The sequence below is a fragment of the Astatotilapia calliptera genome, chromosome 16 (genome assembly GCF_964374335.1).
Source record: "Astatotilapia calliptera chromosome 16, fAstCal68.1, whole genome shotgun sequence".
NCBI classification, from domain to species: domain Eukaryota; kingdom Metazoa; phylum Chordata; class Actinopteri; order Cichliformes; family Cichlidae; genus Astatotilapia; species Astatotilapia calliptera.
Window position 1 is genome coordinate 5,221,101 of NC_137437.1, and position 19,663 is coordinate 5,240,763.

The 19,663-nt window shown below is 40.8% G+C and overlaps 1 protein-coding gene and 1 long non-coding RNA gene across 6 annotated transcripts in view; one reads left to right on the plus strand and one right to left on the minus strand.

Annotated features, from left to right (window-relative positions):
* LOC113008059 (mitogen-activated protein kinase kinase kinase kinase 4-like) overlaps positions 1–19,663 on the plus strand; it is a 107,834-nt gene that overhangs the window by 47,284 nt on the left and 40,887 nt on the right. For all 4 annotated transcript variants that reach the window (XM_080291137.1, XM_026145198.2, XM_080291138.1 and 1 more), the window contains exons 4-12: positions 13,826–13,951; positions 16,082–16,192; positions 16,381–16,471; positions 17,234–17,364; positions 17,584–17,638; positions 17,935–18,013; positions 18,099–18,274; positions 18,455–18,527; positions 18,782–18,992. In XM_080291137.1, the coding sequence (XP_080147263.1) occupies positions 13,826–13,951; positions 16,082–16,192; positions 16,381–16,471; positions 17,234–17,364; positions 17,584–17,638; positions 17,935–18,013; positions 18,099–18,274; positions 18,455–18,527; positions 18,782–18,992 (1,053 nt within the window). The remainder of the gene's footprint in view (positions 1–13,825; positions 13,952–16,081; positions 16,193–16,380; positions 16,472–17,233; positions 17,365–17,583; positions 17,639–17,934; positions 18,014–18,098; positions 18,275–18,454; positions 18,528–18,781; positions 18,993–19,663) is intronic.
* LOC145421199 (uncharacterized) lies at positions 5,149–16,511 on the minus strand. Of its 2 annotated transcripts, XR_013902504.1 has the most exons (4): positions 16,393–16,511; positions 16,076–16,167; positions 14,503–14,582; positions 5,149–5,287 (listed from the first exon to the last, which is right to left on the minus strand). It is a non-coding gene; the product is annotated as an uncharacterized LOC145421199 (long non-coding RNA). The 2 variants fall into 2 exon arrangements; XR_013902503.1 differs by lacking the exon at positions 14,503–14,582 and having other exon boundaries at positions 5,160–5,287.

Sequence of the window (19,663 nt, forward strand, 5' to 3'; positions counted from 1 at the left end):
GTACCAACAGAGCTTTAATCTGGGTTAACTGTCACACTGAAGAGGATTGTACGGTCTGCCTTTCAGGACCCTGCTGGTTTCATCTGTATTTCTAAAGACTTACTATCTAATGTGCATCCCACTCTATCCTTGTTGAAATTGGTCCTCTGTGATAATAAGAGCTCATTTGTAACAAAGATGGTAGTGCTGTAATCAGCCTCCAGGACTGTTAGAGACCTCAGAAATGTTGTAGTATCAGTTAATTCTGAAATGGAAAGAAAAGAAAGTGTTTCAGCCACTGATTTTTTTTGTTTGTTGAGTATTTAATTTTAATTATCTGTTCAATTATTCTGTAACACCTCCCAAGTTAACTTCTGGGACCACCTCTGAGTTATGGATGAAAGCGACAGTGTTAAAGTCTGTGTCTTTATGCAGGGCTGTCTAAAACATGGTTCCACTCAGAATCTGGAAGGCTGTTTACAGGGAAAAGCTTTAAAGCACAACATTATGTGCACCATAAATGGAAGCAGTGTAGCAGACTGTGATGGTGCAGTATGACATACCTTAAGAAAATTTGTTTTTCTTGTGTTACAAGAGAGCAATAGGGACATATTGCCAGCACATTTTGATGACCCTTTAGGAGGGTCTTTCAAAGTATTCTTCAGACATGGCCACTCAGACAGAGGTACAACAGTGAGTATCTTGTCCAAAAGCATGACAGCCTCCGAGCCAGTGGTGTTGGGAATCTTGTCAACATTGATGGACGTGTGAATGTAGAAAAGTGCAGTCAGATTTTGCTCCACCGTGCAATACCATCTGGAAATCATCTGATTGGCAACAGCTTCATTTTTCAGCATGACAGTGATCCCAAACACACTGTCAATGCAGTGAGTGCAGGACGTGCTGAAGAATAAAGGTGGTCATACCAAATACTGACTTTCAAGTTTATTAGAATTGTGGAAACTATTATAGCGTATTACTATATAATGGTGGCTTAAGACTTTTGTATAGCACTGTTAATAGATTATAAATAGTTATTCTGAAATTCATTAAAAAAATGTTTTTTGTGTTGTTTTTAAAGTCAGATTCGTATTAGTGCAACAAGTATTCTGGCCTATTTGACAGTTTTGATCAGTAAACAAAAAGATTACAACAAACAATCAAAATTGCTGGTTCTGGATAATCATGACCCAGGAGCAGCTGGAAACCAGTGTCTGGAAGCAGTTTGGGTTATACAGTCCATGGCAGTATTCTCAACAAACATAAGGCTCTTACTCTACAGCTTCAGCACATCTGGGCTCTCACATGCCGCATATTGAAGTTGCCTTTGAAAAATCTAGTTCACGGTAAAACATTAAAAGCGGCAATCACGAGCTCGGGGTGTAACTCTGTGGCCTGCAGGAACAAATCTACATATCCAGCCTCAGAGATCAAAAAGAAGGGAACGAGGAAGGATCAAGAGCATTTGATGGGGACATGTTTATGTATTCATACAAGATGAATCATTGAAGAGAAATACACATGTTGAGGAGTCTTGGCAGTTACTTTTTTTCCTCCCGTTCCACCAAAATGTTTTGAGTGGTCCCTTTTCCACACGGTTTCAGCCATTTTTATAAAATAAACACAGCCTGTTTGGCTGGACACCGGCCAAGAATGACTGTCAGGCAGAGGAAGTTGTTTGCATTGGGAAAATTTGAGATACTGCACATGTACGCAAATTCAGTATAACAGTTACTGTATATATGCATATGTCTGTGTGTGTGTGTGTGTGTGTGTGTGTGTGTGTGTGTGTGTGTGTGTGTGTGTGTGTGTGAGAGATGGGAACCACAGGAGCTTTCATGCACTCACAAGTCATGGATGGAAAACCTCCCATTTATACATCTTCTTTCCTATGTGTGTGCGTTTCTGGGAACGCTCTCGATTCCCTGTGCTTATCTCTGCATATGTGCTCTGACCCACATACCACTTCCTGTTCTGTATAGAGAGTGTGGGAGAGAGAGAGAGGGTGAAAAATGGACACTTAAGAAAACAGTAGGGCTATAGAGTAACAGTGCACAAGGTTGGGCTTTGTGATATAAGCAAGTCATTCTGAGCCTCAGTTGCTTTAAAGTTTCTGTTAAACCTTTAAATACCCCATTAAAAGACTGAGAGTGTGAAAAATAGGCCGCTAAAGATGAGCGGGTATAACTGTAAACTAAAATGTTGATTTCATGCAAATTGTCATAATGTGAAGGTTACAGCAGAGCTAAATTGCCTTTGTAACTCAATGACTTTCATCAGCTCCTTATTGGCAGCACGTCTTTTGCAATAAACAGCAACAGCATTGATGATTTCTTGAGGCTAGAACACATTTCCTCAGGCTGTGCTCAGCTGAACTTCCAGGGCTGCATACAGAGATTTTCATATTACTTCATACTTTTTCTGGTTTGATAATTGTATTATTCTTAGACTATGTTTTTAGCAACATTCACTCATATTTGACTGCTTCAGACAGAATGTAACATTTTTAAAGTCATAACATGTCTGTGTTTTGATTGGTTGGACTATAAAGGCAATTTAAGGGTGCCGATTTGCACTTTAAAGCTCTCTTATGAGCATTTTTGTTGTTGTTTTACTTCTGCTAACAATAAAGAATATTGAAGAATAAATCAATTATAACTAAATATTTATTTGCAGTACCAAATTTACAAATAGCTTCAACACAGACTTGCAAACCTCTGAAACCCCAGAAACACTGTCTTTTATTTGGGCTAATGTGGTAGAGCTGTGCAAGCTAAACCGGCGTTTAACACACAGATTCACAGTTGGTTCTGGTTATAACAGGTAAAACTAATTTATTTGAAGCTTTTGTTTTGACTAGAAACATCTGTGTCTTCCTCTCCATCTCCCACAGAGTGAATAAGATGAAAACAGACATTAAAGATTCTCGCTGTTCAGATATAATTGTAGTTTTTTCAAAACCAGTCAAAGTGGCATTAACATAGATTTCTCTTCCTCCTGGCTTTTACATGATAAACTAGAAGTTTCTGTAAGTGGAGCAGTACTCGTGCCTTTTATGTGACACTGAAATACTGCATCCTTTCTCTCCAAAAGGGTTGGAACTGTTTACCACAGTTTTTTTTGTTCATTTACTTTTGAGGAAATTAGCCTGAGCTTGCTTCCTGTGCTTAAGACTGAGAGAGATGGTGTATGCAGGCTTCTCTGCACCACGCAGTTTCTTGTGATGCCTGTAAAATGCTATTACATCGTTTTAGATGTGTGGATGTGCTTTTGTTGTAGTGTGGCGTGCTGGAGACAGTAGTGTGTTGCTTCCTGAGACAGCTGTAATTGCTGTTTCTTTTTTTTCTTTTTTACTGTGTGGTAATGCTTTCAGGTGGCAACTCTTTACCTTGTGCTTTACTTCAGACCAGTAATGCCACACCGGTGACTTTGTACATCCAAAGCAACTGGCAGTTTAATGTCCGTCAGTTTAATGTCTCCTGTGCAGGAATCCTTATTTTTCCAGTCTGTTTAAGTTTAGATAGAAAAGCAGTGCCCATGCTGCGTTTTAGGAATGTCTGTCCCCGTAGTACAGCTGTCTGATTAATTGTAAGAAGTCTTTTTGGATGTTTGTCGATTACATAAGAGAGTAAGCTCAGATAAGGAGAAGAAATCAGTGATAATGCCCCCCCCTTCCTCCAGAGAAGGTTCATGTAAAGTGCAGTGGGATTATGGGAGGGGCTATCACTGCTTGCAGGCTCAATCACATCCATTCTCCAGATTCTTACATCAGTCGTCTCCTTGCTCTCTTTTTCTTAAATTTCTCATCCTCGCTTGTGTTTTCACCCTTGCTCTTCCAGTTTCTGGCACAAATATGCCCATTGTGTTCTCCCCCGTTTCCATCATTCACCATCTCTCACCAGCCACCACCTCTGTTTTGTTTGCGAAATGAGGGAACGTGTGAGAGAACTGACAGAGGGAGTGAAGTCATCATCATCCCTTATAGGAAATTGGAAAGAAAGCGGAAGAGGTAGAGAGGGAATTGTAGCTGCAGCATGGCTGCATTCTGCATCTCCCACTGCTGCTGTTGACTTGATGTAATACAGCAGGACTCAGAATTTAATGGGGGGAAAAAATCAATCTTGATTAGAGGAAAAACTCAACAGCAAGCATGTTTCTCTCTGCCTTTCGCTTCCCTCGGGAAATAAATTACTATTCTAGACATTTTTCCTCGCATCCTTTTGTCTCAGTAAATTTTGTGCATGAACTGAAAGACATCACAAGCCAAGAGAGCTCTTTCTCTCTCCTCTCACTCACCTCCCTCTCCCACTGCTCCCTGTACACTCAGAGGTGTGAATGTGGGAAGGTGTGGAAGACGCAGTAAGAGTGAATGACATAATAAAACATTTTTGAAATGTCTGGCAATATAAAACCTATTACACTGAATTCCAAGTTTGAACCTTTTGAGTTTAAGTTTCTGAAATCGTTCCTCCAGTTTGGATGTGTTCAACAAAAGAACTCGATTCTGGTTTGAGAAAACTTAGCTCGTCACTTCAGAGTGAAACATCAACATCATTGAAGGATTCCCATACAAACTGATGCAGATATTCATCAGATATTCCCAAGTAGTTAAAACTGAAAACCTTTGAAACAACTTTCAGTGCTTTTCAGTCAGCATTTTCACTTATTCACTGAAATATCTAGAATATCTTTGGTTAAGACTATTCATGTTCAATCTAGGATCATTTTTAAAGACTGATAACATGTAGTGTGATAAATCAATTTATGTAACTCAATTGTTTCATATATTCTAACCTCAAAGACCAGTTTAAAGCAGAATTTGTAAAATAAATCCATTTCCAACAGTTTTAATTTAAGCAATGCTAAAAGTGAGATGAATCAAATTGGGATCTTTCATCCTTTCAGCCTTTTTAGCTTCTCTCAAAGTGTTTCCTTGCTGAGCCACAGTGTTAGCTTACGCAGAAATTGAAAATGCATTTGTAAGACTTTAATACTGTGGATTTTGTCCCTCTATCACCCTTCTTCATATATGAGGAATCCACATGGGGGCATTTTCAGGTATGACAGCCAACCCAGTAATGCCTGGAACAAGTCTCTCCATGTTCCCGGTTGTCTGTTAGAGGGATGTCAACCTTTTTTGGCCTCTGAAGAAGTCTCCCTGCTACTCTGCTTCCATTTTCCATTATGCTTCCATTTTGCGGCTGTCTGCTCCCCTGGGTCGGTAGTTCTGTGAGCGCTGCTCAAATTGTGTGCTGTCATACTTTAGAAGCAATATGGCTGCAACAGAGTCTCCCCACCATTTCATGCCCTGGAATGATAATGAGTAGTTTCAGGATGCCTTGTTTTGAAGGACTGACTACAAATCAGGGAAAGTGAGACAGAGAGCGAGAGATGGCGAGAGTGAAAGAGAGAGGCCGAGGTGAGATGTGTAATGACGGGATGGATGAACGTGAAAGTAAAGAGTAGAGTCATTATAGAGGACAACTGGAAGTGATGTTGCAAGGAGGACAGAGGCTGGACAGGATAAATGTGCAAACAAGATGGAGAGAAGGAGACACGGTGAACATGTGACAAAAAGAGAGGGGGTGATGTCATCTGCTCGTTAAAGCAGCTGTGGCCTGACATCCAGGCTACTTCCTGCTTTTCATCCCCTCTCTCTCTCTCTCTCTCACACACACACACACACACACACACACACACACACACACACACACACACACACACAGTTTATGTGTCTGATCTGGACAAACTGATGTTGATGATGATGATTCATTCATAACTGTGTATTAAATTAATCACCACCAATCTTGACTGTAAATTAATTGTTTTGATCATTTATCAAAGGTTATAGTAATGTTGTTATGATATAAATAATAATAATAATAATGTGTAAATGATGATAATAGTAATACTTTGGCAAGCGTAAGTGCTTAAAGATCGCATGCATTTGATTAGCTGGTTCTGGCAATTTTTTTTTTAAACAAAAGTAGAATCAACAAATTTAAAGTACAGAATCAATAAAAGTGATTTCAGATTCCCTATTTGAAGTCTTTGCTGTCATGTCTTTGCTGTGTTTTAGTGTAAAATAGGTGCATGTTATAGATGCATTGTTGTGTTTTGTCAGTTTAGGGGATTCTCGTCTTCGTCTCCTTTAGCCGCTGTTTTAGCTGTGATTCATGTCCCATATTGGGTAATGCTTAAGAATGTTCCTGCTGCGTTCCTCCGCCTTCACTCTGGTCTCCGCATCTGTAATTATTCTCAGTTGTTACAAAAAATGTTCACATGACTGACATTTTGTGGGCGAGGGATGCTCTGTTGACCATAGATGGTACTGGTGTCTGTGTGGATCTTTCTCTGCATCCTTTAGCACCCTTTATAGTTTTGTTTTTACTTTCAAAGTATAATTTACTCATCTAACCAACCGACTGGTTGACTGACAGGTTGGCCGGCTCACCTGCTGGGTGAGTAGCTGGACGGCTGCTGGCTAACTGCGGGCCTGCTGCTGATGAGTGGATAAACAGAAGGACTAGCTGGCCAGCAGTCTGGTTTGGTGGCTTTCTGACTGATTGGTTGGCTGCCTGCCTAGCCAAATGACCGGCTGCCTGGCTGGAGCAGTAACCAGCGGGCTGCCTGATGGACAGTGACTCAAGGGATTGGCTTGCTGGCTGTCTGACCGACTGACCCCATCATCTTTATGACAGTCAAAGCTCCTGCTGAAGTCCTTAAAAACTCTCAGCATGTTAAAGTAAAAATAAATATCAGAAAATTTGTCCAATGGAAGCTAAAAGTAAACTAGCTTTCATTTTTAGCTGCAGGAAGTGACAGAGTATATAGAGCTTTACTTAAAAGCTGCTTAAAGTGCAGAAATATTTAAATAGTTTAAAAAAAACACTGCTTCTGAAATACTGTCCACATGACTGACAGCATGAAAATATCTTCTTTTAAAGTGATCACGAACTTGTGCGCTGTCAGTTATCCAAACGTGATGTTTACTGGGTGTTCTGAATATCAGAGATAGTGAAACTGAGCTGCTCGCTTTTATTTACCCAATGGAGTCGCCAGTGAACCCATCTCTTATCTTTTAAATGCTGAAGTCTGGCAGAACTGCCCTTTAACTTCTGGGTCGGATTCAGAAATGGTAGCAGCCGTCAGCTGCCTGTCATTTGTTGCTCCTGCAGTTCTCGATAAGACGTGCACGTTTTAATTTCTTCCAGCGCCAACTTATAAGATTGAACCTGCCGTTAAAATATAAAAAGCCACTCTTATCCCCTTTGACAAGAAAGTTGAATTTGACAACCAACAGAGTGAGGTAGCTACCTGCAGGGATAAATATAAAGGTCTTGGCAGTCATCAAGCGGCATTAACTTGCGAGTAGGAAGAAGATTTTTATTACAGTTGCAGTAAAACCAATGGTGAATTGGCCACTATTCTTATGTAACTACAGTGTGATGTTGGTTAGAAGATTTTCTGTTGGTAGCAAATCATCTGAAAGTGTGAGATGGTGTCCTCAGTGCAGAAATGTATTTGATTTGTAAACTACAGGCTCTGGGTTCTTGTTTCTCTTAGTGTTTTTTAATCTAATGAACGTACTCATTGCTTCTTTTACTTACCTGTTAAACCAAAGCTTTCGTGGTTGAGATCATCATAGTCTGATCTCAAATTTCTTTACCAATTCTTAACGTTAGGCGTCAGTCCATACTAGCTTGTCATTAGCAATGTTGCATTTACAGGTGTTTGGGGAGATTTGATATCCCGGTTGCTGCAGTAAATAGCCTGGGGGTTTTTACCTTGAAAGGTTGTTAAACAGGTACTTGTAGGGTTCGGGGTAATTTAATATTATGCTCAATTAATGTTGTGCGTGGTACAGACAGAACAGAGGAGCTGTATTGACCTAAGTGCATCTCTGCGTGTGCAGTGAGTCACTGTGTACAGCCTATACCACTGAGAGCCGTGAATCATAGTTAACATTTACACATGTAATAAGTGACAGCATACAATATGTTATATTATATATTTTTAAAGCATATTAGAAACCCTATATTAGGTAACCCTGACGGTTATTTGTGGCCTAGCTATAGTTTGCATCGTCACATTTTTGCTCTTCTCTTGCACAAATTTCAAGTAACGTGACGTTTCCACCTTCAAACTCTGTTGTTTTCAAACAGAGGCTGGGTGATCGATGTGCAAATGTGCATTACACATTACTGTTTTTTTTCCTATCTGCCCATCTCGCTGATGTATGAGGATATTTGTAAAAACTTAAGTAATCAAACAAAGGCAGTAAGTGGTTTAACCTCCTAGGACCTGGTGTCCACATATATGGTCATCACATTTTGGGTTATTTAGACCAAAATACTCAGTTTTGCTCTACAAGGGCCTGATATCCACTTACGAGGACATTATACTGCTACTGTTCTATCGAAATTTTAAACGAATATCCTCATATGGTCTTATTTTTCTTAAAAACAAAAATAAGGTAAAAAAAAATCTGGTAATTCTTTGTTTTTACATTCAATCAGCCCAAATATCAAAGAGAAATTAAAAATGCATGCCGTGGAAGAGTTCGGGTCTTAGGAGGTTAATGAGTAACTGTAATAAGGGCTACTATTTCACAAAGGTCACTCCACATGTTTCACATGCTTCACGCATGCGCAGGACTGGAACGTAAGCGTTTTCGGCTGTTTCAATGTGGACGCACAACTCTGTGAAAACGACTGAAAATGTTAGTGTGAAGCGTTTTCAGATGAAAAGGCCGTTTTCATATCTATCCGGGCTAGTGTGGAAGTAGTCTAAGTAACCGATTGCCAGATTACTCACAGACAATGTAGTATGATTATAGATTAGTTGAAGTTCTTGGGTAAAGAGCATCCAGACACATTGTGCAGAGTGATGAAGTTCTTCTTTACCAGCGAAGGACAACCATTTCTTTGTGGAAAGTCCCCAAACGGTCACCACAAAAATTGTTGTCTTGCACTGTATTATTATAGATGAAATATATGAAGTGGTGGTAGCCTTCTGGGTCTAAAAAGTGAACATCATGTGCCTTAAACCTGCATTCTTTCAAACGGCCAGCGGGAGGGACTTTGATGTTTGCAAAAGGTCTGCTTGTATGGACGTTTATGGGAAAATCACCCTCGGCTACTTTGATCTGTGTCCTCAGTAGACACTTTCCACATGACTTAGGGCTGCTCAATTAATCGAATTTTAATCACGATTACGATCTGGGCTTTCAACGATCATTAAAAATGACTGAGCCGATTATTAGCCCCCCCCTCGTGCTTTACTCTCGCGCTGCTCCGTGTGGCAAATCGAGCGCACCTCTCTGCATTTCGAACACGCGTCACAACAATTAAGAGTACCCGAGGGAAGCTCGGAAAGCTAAGCAGAAGTTATTTGGAGAGGAGAGTGACTGCCGTTGGTTGAAAAGAGAGGTAAAGAAAACTTCAGTGGTGTGGAAACATTATGGGTTCGCGGAGTCAGACGTGGATCAAGTAGACACTAGGGCTGCCACAAACGATTATTTTGATAGTCGACTAGTCACCGATTATTTATGCGATTAGTCGACTAATCAGATCATCATCCACTGGACGTAAAACTACAGCTTATTGCACCAGCAGCATCTGCTCTTATATAACTATCATTAGCTTACAGCTTTAAGCTTTTAAGGTGCTAACTAAAAATAAAGACAAGATGATAGTTTATTCAATTTTAATGAAATTTGCAGATTGTTTCGGTAAGGTCTAATAAACTCCTTGCTATCTAAAATATAACAGGACACCGGAGTAAATTCTCGAGCATCTCACACTTCTGATAATCAGCTGTCTGCTTGACGTTTATTCAGCTGTGTAAAAACTATAACTTTAATCTCAGCCAAACCGATTTACTCAGGAACAAATAAAATACTAAAAAAAGCCAAACAATAACATTTTTAATTTATCTAAGTGACTCATATATATTTAACCTGAGTCGCGAAAGACGGCGGTGGGTTTGAAAACAATTTGCCAGGAGTCCGGTGTTCTCACAGCGCTAGTGACCTAGCCCCCGGCTAGCTATCGAGCTAGTGGGTAACAGACGTCTCCGAAAACGTCGGAGCGCTTTTGTAAATATGTGGTGTCCTGATAAACTGAGCAGATATTTGAGGTTTACACAGCTACATTCTTGCCTGAAAATATGTTAAACGTTTATTTTGTGACCCAGAAAGAATAATAAGAGTAATATTAAAACTAACTAGCTACCGCCATTGTTGGAAACTAAGCTGGGCCGCGCTATGAATTCTGGGACACAGCTGCTTCTTCTTCTTCGGGGTTTAACGGCAGCTGGCATCCTTGTACATGCAGTGCTGCCATCTTCTGTTTCAGTCCGTTATTACACTCTTAAATCCTGCTATTATTCCTGCGTCTTTTGCGATCTTACAAAGCTTCAAACACACGTCGACTATTAAATCAGTCGTCGACGATTTTGATAGTCGACGTAATCGTGACTAGTCGACAAATCGTGGCAGCCCTAGTAGACACAGTGTGTAAACTTTGCTACAGTGTCGTAGCTGCACCACAGAGCAACACTGCAAAGTTCACTAAACATAGATGTTTACATTTTTCATTCATTTTTTATATTGCAAACATTTGCACTGTTATCAGTATTTGCACACTATTTTATATTAAATTTTGACAATCTTTAAAGTCATTATTCAATACATTGTTATTGTTAAATAAATATCATCAAATAATCGAGATCTCAATTTCAGTGAAAATAATCGCGATTATCATTTTTGCCATAATCGAGCAGCCCTAACATGACTGTATGATCTTAGTTTCTAATTTCTAGTAGCATGATCATCATTTTGTGCGATACAGTCTCTATTGGAGTTTCTACCTTGTATATGTCGTAGTATGAAGATGTACCTGGATTATTGTGTGGAAAAGGATTCTGCATATATTCTCCATAAAACAGAGCAAATCTTAATCTTATTGCAACACAACCAGAGTGCAACAACAATAAAGAGAATGGTTAGTAGAGTTGCAACATCAGCAGTGTTCATGTTAAAATGTCACCATCTTCGATATGAAAAGCCAAACAGTTTGCCCAGCACTTCCTCGGGGCCTTTCCTCCGTGGACATATGATGCTGCTGCAGTTTACTAAGGAGTCCAGGCTGCAGCTCATGCTTATCAAGCAGCCGCCATTGGAAAGAAAATGTCACGTCATGTCACTCCCGGTTGGGTCGCTAGATCAAACGCACGTGCTCAGCTGAAGCAAAAACACTCAGGAACAAATGTCACCCAGCTTTGTCACCGTGATTGAGAAATAATCACTTGATCTTGTTATGTGCCTGAACGTGTGTCTGAGCCTGTACTGTAATATCCTGTGAGTGTGACGGGGAGACATGGGGGGGGGGGGGGTGTTTGGCTCAGTTATCATTTTGAATTCAGGCTGTGTCTCCATGTTTGTTTGGAGGGCTATACATTTATTAGATTTTCTTTTGGACACTGTTTGTGTTCTTGCCTGGCCCTGTCTTTCACAAGTAGATGCAAAAAAACAGCAAAATTAGCTTCTCTTTTAGTTTTCACTACCAACACAACAACCTGGTTTAGTTACAGCCCATTTTATAAGTTTCCCACTGAGACCAGACTTTCATATAAGTATGAAAACCAGTTCTTGCATAGCAAAGAATCCTCAAACATAGTCAAATGTTTTCCTACCATTTAAAATAAGGAGTCAAATAAAGACTTTGAGAAGTAGAGACTAAGAGTTGTGTAGATCTCAGCTGTAAATCTGCTATGCAGGAACACAGCAAAAGGTGGTGCTGTAAAAGCGCACAGAACAGCTCTGCAAGCCTTCAGACAAAAAAACAAAACATTTAAGCCTGCACACAATAAGAACTATTTAATTTATGAATACATCAGCTGACACTACTGTCTGGCAGATGATAGTAAATATTCCTCTAGATTGCTCGTTGTTTTGTTTGGCATTTTTACAGCCCAGCTGAGACTTTTAAAGTCTGCACTTTAAATGCCGTCAATAGATGCCAGTCAATTTATACACGTTCAAATCATGTCTGTGTTACCGTAGTTCTTTCAAACAGTTGGCACCGATTGGCTGTAAAAGTGTTACATGTACGTGCTTACAGGTGCTCCTGTTACTTGTGTGTGCATTCTGGCATGCTTTTGCCTTATTAACAATATTTAGCAGTGTGTAAGCTGAACATTTACAGATTCAAGATCATTATCATTATTATCATATGACACTGATACCCCCAGACTGCCTGGGGATTGTCCACACTCGGAGAGTGTTGACTGAGCCCGAAGTCTGAGCGCTGGAAAGACAATGGTGATGTTTGTGGAGAAAGTGCTGGGAGAGACAGCTGTTGCACAGCATGGCCCTCTCCTCTCCAAGTCTGGGGCCCCAGCTTTGCCCGAGTCCGAAGTCGAGGAGTATCTGGTCGATGTACCTGCAGTTAGCTGGGCTGACCACATGAAATAGCCGTGGTTTGTCAGAGGATGAGCAGGAGAGCCTATCGTCAGCCCAGCGTGCTGCTGCTACTGCGCTGGCCAGCTACGATGATGCGTCTCTTTATCCCTGTTTCGCCACTGGCCCTCTCCTCCACCAGTTTGTAGAATTTTTCCTTCCACCAGAGCCCATGGGGCCAAAAATTCATCTTCCCATGTTCCTAGAATTTGTTTGCAAGCTAACTGCATCATGGAGCAAACCGCCATCCAATCATATCACTGTGCCTGCCTATTGACAGTACATGGAGCTGGGAAGCATGGAGTACATGGATGACACCAACGAGGCTGGCTTAGCTAACACACCTGGTATGGAGCCATCCCTGGCTGCTTATCTGGCACCGTCCCACAACCATGGTGTTGGTGGCCCCACAACTCTGCCGTACAAGCAGTGCAGATTCTCCACGTTGCAGCTGGACAGTTTCAACTGGAATGCAGGCGGCGTTTCTGTGGATTCTCTCACCACCTGTGTGCATCGTGTCACCTGACAATGACACGAATCTTGCATGCTAGCTGTCTGTCCCTGGAGGGAGCCCAGACTGCACCAGGGCTCTCAGATTGGGAGGGTGTTGTTTCACAAGGTGGTATCCACAGATGGGGATGGGGAGCTCTGTGCGATGACGCATCAGTGAGAGGTGTCAGGACCACAGAGCAGCCTGAGCTGCACATGAATCACTTAGAGCTGCTAGCAGTGTTCTTAGCTCTCAGGCATTTTTGTTCTGAGGGTCCAGCATGTCCTAGTGATGACAGACAATTTAACAGTGGTCTCTTACATAAACAGGCAGGGAGGGATACGCTCTCTTCCCCTGTTAAAGCTGTCTCGCTCTCTGCTTCTATGGCGCAGTGTTCATTTTCTGTCTCTAAGAGCCACCCATGTTCCAGGCCACCTGAACCTGGGGCCAGACCTTCCCTCCAGGGGCTGTCCCCTGGTGAGGGATTGGAGGTTGCACCCTTTCACAGTGGCCCAGATTTGGGATCTATTTGGCAAGACGAAATTACACCTTTGTGCCTCCTGGTATAACACAAGGCTGCCCTGTTACGCAGCTTGGCTCGGTGAAGAGCGGCTATCGAAGTCGGGGTCATTGTGATTACAGGGAGTGAGTGCAGGCGGGGCCAAAACCATGTCATTACAGGTCGTCTTTAGGGTTTGAATAGAGGTTTCTTCAGCCAGGACACGGGGGCGTGATATGTACCTCGTTCCTATCCTTCAGATAACAGAACTAATAGACATGACTGTTTGTTTGGATCTACTCTGTTAATTCAAATAATTGCTTCCCAGCTGATCCACAGTCAATGATAGTGTCCTAACTCTGTTTTTCCACCTTTTTTTTTTTTTTTTTCATAGGATGAAGAGGAGGAAATTAAGTTGGAAATCAACATGCTGAAGAAGTACTCCCATCACAGAAATATAGCCACCTACTACGGAGCCTTCATCAAGAAAAGTCCACCAGGCCATGATGACCAGCTCTGGGTGAGTTTAACATCCCATTTCTATAACGAGCACAGTATTACACACATTACAGGTTCAATTTAAACTTTTATATATATATATATATATATATATATATATATCTATATATATATATATATATCTATATATATATATATATATCTATATATATATATCTATATATATATATATATATCTATATATATATATATATATATCTATATATATATATATATATATATATATCTATATATATATCTTAATGAACTGAATCTTGAAGAATCCTAATTTAGAACATTTGTGGAGTTATTGAGCAAAGGGACGGAGTAGGATTAAATTCATATTCAAGCAGGAACTGTAAGATCACGTAACAAGATTTGATTTTGCATACATTCAGTGTGTTATCATCACACGTTAGAAGGTATTTTGAGACTGTAATGAAAAGATTTGCCAGGCTAAAAAAAGACAAACTAAACAATATTAGGGATTCCTGTATAACAGCCAAAGTGTACACTGTTATTTTTAGAAAGTTATTTGATTGTGTGATGACAGATAAGAGAGATATTACATACCATGAAGTCAGAAAGCTCTCCAGCTGATATGGAGTTGAAGTTGCTTTATGCATTTTCCTCATTACAGCCAATATGCAGTTCTTCATATTTGAAGAGCAGTAAAAGAAATGACAGCAACACAAAAAAACAAAACAGATTTCTAGAAAAGAGCAACAAGACTGTGGAATTAAATAAATGGTGCATAAGTGAGACACAAAAGGAAGAGAGTCAATCAGAGAAGGGAGAGGTGGGGAGGATCAGGAAGTAGAGAACAGCAGCAGGAAAAATTTAGAGCTGGTCGTTTGTCGAGGCAGGATTACCTCGTTTTATGACCCGGAGGCTCTGCTGTTCCTGGGGAGGAGGAGGAGGGATCTCACTCTCACTTCACAACACAGTCCTGTATTTGTTTTTACAGCTGCTTCCACTCCCCGTTTACAGCCTCCACTGTTGTGGATTCATGCTGTCTGCCGTGCGTGGGGGTGACATACAGAGTGTGTGTCTGTTTTATGATATTCAGGTTCTGTGCTGACACCACTTAAGACTACTGTCTCAAGAAGATCACTTTATGTGTTTATGAGGCATATATCCTTTAGTAAGCAAGTAAGAGACACGGTATCAGAGGCTTAGTGACCATTAGAGAGCCAGTCTTGACATATTTGTTTGAGGATTTTTTATGTTTGTCACATATGTAGTACTAAAAATGAATCGGATCAGTCCCCCAGGTCGCAGCATGACAGCTGCCACCTGTTGAAGTGCACAGAAAATGCTTTCCAACTTTAAATTTATTGTAAAACAGTGACGAGGGCACCCCATGAGATTCAACAGATGCACTTCTGTATTTGTATTGTCTCCAGCTTCCTACACTTGTGGTTTTGCTAATGCTTTTCTCTTTTGCATTAAAACCACATTTCCTAATAGCCGTTGGCTTCCTGTCTCAATCACAGCACAGGGTAAACTAGTAGAAGTGATTGCATTTTTTCCTTCCGCATTCCCTTTTATTCTTTCTGCCGTCTCTTGTTGACGGCAGAAAGAATACTCTGAAGTGCTGCACAGCACTCCAGATGATTTGCATTCACATGAGGCGTGGTGGCTTACAGAAGGAAAATGCAAAGTTAACTGGGACCACTGAGTTTCTCAATAACTGCTCTGTTTGCTCAAGGTAGCTCTAATACGATGAGATAAGCTACCTTATTTATTCCCAAATTTGGGGAATTCCTATATTACACAGGAATTTCCCATTAAACTCAACAAGCTGCAAATCTTAAAATAAACTAGGATGGATTATTAAAATAAAATACAACATGATAAGATTGTCAGAGCCCAGTAAGCTAGAATAGCTCAATAATGAAAAATTAGACAAAATCAAAGGTGTGCAATGAAACACATTAAAGTGAAATAAAATAAAGAAGATCATTAAGTAATAAATGTAAATAAACACAATAAAGCACATTTGAAATCTTAATATTGCATTACAGTAATACATAACTAATGTCTTAATGGTGTATCGATAGTAAAACGCTGCATGGCGTCTTACGCTGATGGTAGAATGATGGTGAGCGTTTGTGTGTGTGTTACAAATGCATCTCTTTCTCACCTCCAGCTGGTGATGGAGTTCTGTGGTGCCGGCTCCATCACAGATCTGGTGAAGAACACCAAGGGCAACTCGCTGAAGGAAGACTGGATCGCCTACATCTCCCGAGAGATCCTCAGGGTCAGTTATTTCTCACAGTCTGCTGCCAACATCTTCACTAGATTATATTATTTGTGTCCGAAATGTTGCTAAAAGTATGATTTTAAATAATTTAACTTTTGCATTTAAACAAAACAAACACTTGTTTGACCGTCTGATACAGCCCGTGTTCCTAATAAGTTGTTTTAATTTATATTTTATCCCACCAGGGATTAGCTCACCTGCATGCTCATCATGTCATTCACCGCGACATCAAAGGACAAAACGTGCTGCTGACTGAAAACGCTGAAGTCAAGCTGGGTGAGTCAGTTGGCTTTAGACCGGGCCTGTAGACGGGAAGTGCTCCCGCGCTGTGGTTTTGGACCGGTGCATGGAAAAGCGATTGCACCAGCAGATCTGAGTCAGCACTGTGGCGATGCCAACTGGAGCTTTCTCATTGCCAGTGTTTTGTTTTCGAATGTTTCACATGATCGCACAGCTGCAGGCCTGTGTAGTCAAATCCTTATGAAACATAAGGTCTATATACAGCTCCAAAATTGGTCTTTATTTAGATTTCTTCTGATTACAGTGTCACAATAATTTCTCGCAACAAAACTACCTAGACGTTTGATTTCACTTATGATATGTGCACAAAAAGACAGAAGAATCTGTTCTGAGTTTTGGAGATTTAGTGTCCAGTTGTGCTGATCTGTAAATCAGCTTCCACAGTGTTTTTAACTTTCAAAGAAAAGCTTTAACTTCTGTATAAAAATCGCTTCTTTTTCACCAAACCTTTGTGTGAAACCACCGATCAATGTTGTTTTTATTCCATTTAATTATCCACAATTCAGTTGCAACTTGTAATCAGGCCATCCTGTGTTACCTAGCTTAATAATGTCCCGTGACACAGCATTAAACAAAGTGTCTCCACCGTGGTTAAAATACAGCAACCTGACCCTTTACACTCTGAGGCAGACTCAAGTTAACTTGAGGGGCCCCTCTCACAGTTGCAGTTTGTCTTGGTGCAGGATCTGAACGGTTTTAGTCTGTTTTCTTCATTTGAATGCTTCGTGTTTCTTTCAGTGGACTTTGGTGTGAGCGCTCAGCTGGACCGGACGGTAGGTCGAAGAAACACCTTCATCGGGACGCCATACTGGATGGCTCCAGAGGTCATCGCGTGTGACGAAAACCCTGATGCTACCTACGATTACAGGGTGAGCATGCAAAACTGCATCTGGTCGCAGATGTTAGTGGGATTCATGGTGCAGAATGAGTTTGGAACCAGTCAAATAGGAGCATCATCCATGTGATAGAAAAGATTATAGTTTTAATCATTAATATGACCAATGAGAAGACTGCTCTGTCATTTCCATCACATGTGTTACTCAGAGAAGCACACAGACTCTAACTAATCGTATCTCTTTGTGTTTCAGAGTGATCTGTGGTCCTGTGGAATCACAGCCATTGAAATGGCTGAGGGAGCTCCTCGTAAGTACAATACCTGATTTCAATGATATCATGAGTAGAAACTGGTACTTTTATTCTAAACAAATTTACTGGTGTATTTCTGTTTCAAACCTGCATGATCAGAAGAGAACTCTGTTTACTCTGTTAACTGTAGCTTCACTATAGACTTACATTTTCTATTTATACCCCTTACTTTTATGCAGGCAATACAGATGCACCCGCACCCCCCCCCCCCATCATCTTAAATGTATGACTTTGACATTTATATTAGTTTTTTCTGATCTCTCATTTGGTTTCTCTTCTGTTGTTTCCTTTAGCTCTGTGTGACATGCATCCAATGAGAGCCCTCTTCCTCATTCCCAGAAACCCACCTCCTCGACTCAAGTCCAAAAAGTGGTGAGATGTTTTCCATCTTTTATTCTTGATATCAGTAAACCATGCCGATCCGAACTCTGTACATGACGTCTAACTGCCATCATAGGTCAAAGAAGTTCTTCAGCTTCATTGAGAGTTGCCTTGTGAAGAATTACACCCAGCGCCCTCCCACTGAGCAGCTGCTGAAACACCCCTTCATTCGGGACCAGCCCAATGAGAGGCAGGTCCGCATCCAGCTCAAAGACCACATCGACCGAACCAAGAAGAAGAGGGGCGAGAAAGGTGAGTCCAGGACAAAGCTCTGTCAGTGTTAACGTGCAAAAATGAACTTATTGATAAAAATCAGAAGCTACTCCCTCAAAAGGGCATATTTTGTGTCTTTAAAAAAAATATACATATATTATGATGAAGGTTTAATGAGGACTCTAATTTTTAGACTTTGTTTTTGTTAACTATCTGCAGATGAGACAGAGTATGAATACAGTGGCAGTGAAGAAGAGGAGGAAGAGTCATCTGAGCAAGAAGGAGAGCCAAGGTATCGATCCATCTAACAATACATAGTTACAGTACATAGTTTTAGCTTTTTACTATAAGCTAAACATCATAAAGTGAATTCTGACCATGTTTTTGAAGTCATCTTAGTGATTCCTTTATACACATACATATGCACGCTACAGCCTCAGTACTTGTGTAGCACAAGGTCACATGATTACACCCTTGATATGAAAAGTATTTTATGATGTCATACGGGTCAGTTTCTACATCCTTTTCATCGGGTCATCTGTACAGTTCCATAGTCAACGTGCCGGGCGAGTCGACCCTGCGTCGTGACTTCATACGTCTGCAGCAGGAGAACAAGGAGCGTTCGGAGGCCCTTCGCCGCCAACAGCTCCTCCAGGAGCAGCAGCTCCGTGAGCAGGAGGAGTACAAGCGCCAGCTGCTGGCTGAGAGGCAGAAACGTATCGAGCAGCAGAAGGAGCAGCGGAGACGGCTGGAGGAGGTTGAAACCTCATAACAAATTAATAGGATTTCTATGTTAATCGAGTAGACACAGTGCTGTGGTAAGACTGTGTGTTTAGAAGAGGCGATAGACTGCTGTTTGACTGTTGTGTTCCTGTAATGTAATAATCCAGTGTAACTGGATCTAAAGTGGTGATATCACCAGAACAGAATCCAGCAGGACAACCTAACAAATCATAGATGTTAAAATGCCCAGCTCAACAGCAGAAGTCAGTATATTTACTACCAAAATGTCTCCATAGCTAACTTGCCTGTTTGCGACCACGGCACAGGAGGTTCAGTTTAATGTGAGTCGTGTATTTGAGTGACTCTTAAGGCTGAAAGTTCGGGCCTGACCACACTGTGTCACAGAGTCAGAAAAATGTTGGCAAAATCTGTGAGAAAAAAACGAAAAAGAAAATGAGGGATGTAAATTTGCCTAAACAAAAACCATATTTAAAATATGAGTTATTTATTATTAATTAAGCATTTACCCTGGAAGTTTCAATAGGACTAAAAATAACCCTGTTGCAGGGAAAGATTTTAATTATTTATGAAGTTTTGTACACAGAGAGGTTCTCCCATGAAAATGAATGGCATCACTGTTTTTACAAAACTGAAGGGTTTTCAGTAAATTTTGATGTTTTCTGAAGTTTTCTTAAGTGTTACCTT